The 4,231-nt window shown below is 35.6% G+C and overlaps 1 protein-coding gene across 1 annotated transcript; it reads left to right on the top strand.

Moving 5' to 3' along the window:
* The first annotated feature begins 1,655 nt into the window (after positions 1-1,655).
* LOC125458552 (interleukin-8-like) lies at positions 1,656-3,712 on the top strand. Its single transcript, XM_048543938.2, has 4 exons — positions 1,656-1,760; positions 1,925-2,054; positions 2,152-2,232; positions 3,133-3,712. The coding sequence occupies exons 1-4, from the start codon at positions 1,697-1,699 to the stop codon at positions 3,146-3,148; spliced, it is 291 nt and encodes a 96-aa protein (XP_048399895.1). The 5' UTR covers positions 1,656-1,696; the 3' UTR covers positions 3,149-3,712.
* The last annotated feature ends 519 nt before the right edge of the window (positions 3,713-4,231 follow it).

The raw sequence follows: 4,231 nt of genomic DNA, 5'->3' as shown, positions 1-4,231 counted from the left end.
GGAGTTTGTGAACCTAATTTTTTGGCTCATGACATCCAGAACCACAACTTGGGAAGACCTGCTTTAAAATTGTCACTATGGCATCTTCATACTATTACTCTAATAAAAAAAACACTGATTTCTTGAAAAGGATCTTGAAAAATGCATTTTTAAGAAAATAATGTTGAGTATTCACAGAACACAAAACAGTACAGCACAGGAGCAGGCTGTTTGGCCCAGCATGTCTGTGCTGACTATGATGCCACTCTAAACAAATCCCATTTGCTTACACAAGGCCCATACACCTCCATTCCCTGCCTGTTCATGTGTCTGTCTAAATGCCTCTTAAATATTAATATCATCTCTGATTCTACCACCTCCCCTAGCAGTGTTTCCCAAGCACCCTACACTCTGTGTAAAATACTTTCCTTGCACATTACCTTTAAATGTTTCCCCTCTCACCTCAAACCTAATATTTGACATTTTCACCCTGGGAAAAAAGACTGAATATCCATCGTATCTATGGCTCTCATAATTTAATATATTTCTATCAGGCTGTCATTCAGCCTCTGACACTCTGGTGAAGACACTCCAAGTTTGTCCAACCTCTCCTTCTAGCTAATATACTCCAATTCAGGCAACATCCTGGTAAACCTTTTCTGCACCATCTCCAAAGCCTCCACAAACTTCCTGTCGTGCGGTGACCAGAACTGCACACTATACTCCAAATTGGCCTGATTAAAGTTGCAACATGACTTTCAACTTTTAAACTCAATACCCTGACTAATACGATATGCCTTCTTTATCACATTATCCATTTGCGTTGCTACTCTCAGGGAGCTAAGGGACTTGTATCTCAAGATCCCTCCGTATACCAATGTTCCTAAGGATCCTGCCATTTACTGTATACTTGCCTCTTGCATTTGCCTCCTGAACTTTATACAAGACAGAGGGAAGCCTCCCTGCAGTCACTCAATGCCTTACTGATATGCAGCAACGTGCCTTCCAGGTATCTGACGACAGGGACATCAGCATGGCCATAAGGGAAAGAACAGAGAGCAGGAACAGGAATCTGGGACTTCCATGATTTCATATAAATTGACCCCTTGGCCTCCCATAAAGCAGCTCACTACCTCCAAAAATTACCACCACTATCATTACCCTCAATTATTTCACAACATTCAAGGTCTCTCAAATTATTCTCAATATATACTATAAATCAAAAAATATATCAAGAAATTAAATGCTATGCCTCCAATTTACTACCAAAACCATTATCCCTGATTATTTCACAATATTTTGTGTTCAAAGCCATCTTATTATCAATCCTTGAAATTTCCTATGTATAATGATTTGACAAGTTAATTTTTTGGTAGTGAAGTAATTTTGTTTAAAATTTCTATGTTATGACAAAGTAGTTGGTTGTTACATTTACACCTCCCTTTTAATTGCAAGGAACAATTTAACCCTGTGCAACTGAGTCAGTTTGAATAAGTTAAAATCTCACTCACAATGGAATTTGGAACATTTTCCAATCATCAGTCTTGTGGTGTCTGCTAGTTAAGAAATGTTTTCCTATGACATAATAATCTTAGCCCATGTGGGTCACTTGATGTCACTATGACCCATAAGCAATATAAAAAGCCTTTCACTTCTTGCTTCTGCACATAAGAAGTATCTCAGACCAGAGGGGAAGTAAGAGTGACTTAAGTGAAAGATGGTCGGCAAAAACTCAGTCACTGTTTTGACAGTCATTGCTCTGTGTCTGGTATTTGCAGATGGTAAGATGTTTGTTGGAATATTTACCTGTTTGATATTTTTTATTTTAAAACTAACAATAAAAATGGTATTTTATGGATCACAAGGCTGATATATTTTAACATAACTGAGTTTGAATCACAAATTTGGAAATGAAACTTTAAGAATTCTTTCTTTTGTATTGCAGCTCTACCTCGCTTACCTAGACAGAGACGTTGCAGATGCATTAACCAAGCAGAACAACTGCAGTCGTCAATGAAAATCAGCAACATTAAAATTTTCTTTAAACAGGGTCTGTGTGAAAACATTGAGATCATGTAAGTCACCATTTTTCATATATGTCGTTATACTTGCTCAAGAAATTTTAAGATATCGAAGTTACATTTAATTAACTGTGGTTTAATTTTAACCAAGTGTCAACTTGCAAGATAATAGAAGGATTTGCTTGAACCCTGAATCAGAAGTTGGGAGGAAAATGATTGCTTTTATGAGAAAGTAAGTATGCACAAATTTTAACATTTATGAGTAATGTTGTAAACTGGACTGATTTATTCTGGTAGATTATCTACATGATTGAAGTCAATGCAATACAAGCACAACTGGTGACAGTGGCAAAATGATTGTGGGAGTTTTAAATGTGAGTTGTTACCTTCAAGTTTTCTATCTTTTTTATAATGATTGTAGGTTCAATTCACCTGAATCAGGCCTTTCACATAAACTTAAGCTGACTCCCACGAAGAAATATCTGATTTTGCTGAGTCTTAAGCTCAAAAACCCTAACAGACATCATTTAAACGCCTTTTCATTTGAAAATATATTGAGTTTGTGAATGAACGAACTGTGCACACCAGTGAATCCATTTCAAACTATTTTCAATGATTTCTAAATTGGTTTACTGATAAGAGGATGACTGAAAACTCTTTTCATAAATCCATGATAGAGCTGTGAGTGTCTCTGGAAATGATGGCCAACCTCTTGTTACCCTTGAGAACATAGTGATGAACCTCCTTCTTAAACAGTTGCAGCCTATATGGTATCTGTCTATGCACAATGATTTTACAAAGACAGTTCCAGGATTTTAACCCAATGGTAGTAAAGGCATATTGATTTAGTCCCAATTTAGGATGGATTCGACTTGGAGTGGCACATCCAGTTGGTGGTGTTTCCATACATCCTGCTGCCCTTGTTCTTCCGGGTGGTAGAGGTTAATGATTTGGAAGACTCTGTGAATGGAGGTTTAACACTAGTAAATGCATTTATTTTTGCTGATCAACTAATTTTAACAAAATTGTACTAGAAAATATCTCTGAAAAGTTAACAGTATTCAATCTTTGAAATTTTTCTCTTATTCAATAAACTAATCCAACAGATACTGATCAAAATATTTCTTCACAGGAAAGCGAACTACTGAATGATTGGCAAAGCAGAATAATGGAAAATCTTGTATTGCTGACCAGTTGCTCCAAGATTTCATCATCAATTGAAATGTTCATTCACTATTAGATTCTTGAAAAATCTTTTATTTATTATGTGCTTCACATTCTTATTTTTATGTTTTATAAATTGACCTGTCTGCAGCAGTAATCATGCCTGCTGACAACTCAGTAATAGTTAAGCAACTGAGAGTAAGACAAATTGGAGTGCTCTAAAGCTACATACATTTTTTATAAATTTGTTGCAGTTATCAACATTGCACTTTTATTCTTATAATTCTGCTGACACTGAGTTTGATACAAATAAGCTACTTTAGTTCGCTAGGCTCAACAAAATTATTTGTTAAATTTTATTCCTCTTATTAATCTACATTATTCAAGCTGTTCCTGTAGGTTCAGTGGCAAAAAGTTTTCAAGTTCTGAATGTTTTGCTTTTGTATGTCAACTTTATATGCATCGTTTCACTTTTAGAATCAATGTCATGTCATGTAAGAAAACACATTGTGTAACTTTTGGAATAATTATAGTATTTACATTGCATTAAATGGACCATTTATAACAGTAATTACTGGAAATGTGTTCTTGTATTTAATTCATAATCATAACATTTTGAAACCAATTTTTGTAAATGTGTTTTGTCAATTTAAGTTAAATTATATGAGATATACCTTTGTTTTTACTTTTAATCAGGCATATTGTGTATTATGAAAAAGAACAAAAAAAGGGGTGCCTGCTAGTTCGCACAAACCTGCAATACTGAGAATAGATTTGGGTCATTTACCTAAGGAAAGGTATACTGGCATTGGAAGCAATCCAGAAAAGATTTAATAGGTTAATCTGGAACAGGGAGGGATTTTCTTAAGAGGAGATTTTCAGTAGCTTGTGTTATACTCCTTGGAATTTAGAAGAATGAGAAGCAACCCTATTCATAGAATCACAGTGTGGAAGCAGGCCATTCAGCCCATCAGGTCCAGACCGGCCCTCCAAAGTGCATCCCACCCAGACCCACCCGCTACTCTATTCCTGTAATCCTGCATTTCCCATTGCTAATTCATCTAGCC

Source organism: Stegostoma tigrinum, chromosome 13 (assembly GCF_030684315.1).
Source record: "Stegostoma tigrinum isolate sSteTig4 chromosome 13, sSteTig4.hap1, whole genome shotgun sequence".
In the NCBI taxonomy this organism is placed as follows: Eukaryota; Metazoa; Chordata; class Chondrichthyes; order Orectolobiformes; family Stegostomatidae; genus Stegostoma; species Stegostoma tigrinum.
Note: the sequence above shows the minus strand (reverse complement) of the source record. Positions and strands in the feature narration are given on the sequence as shown.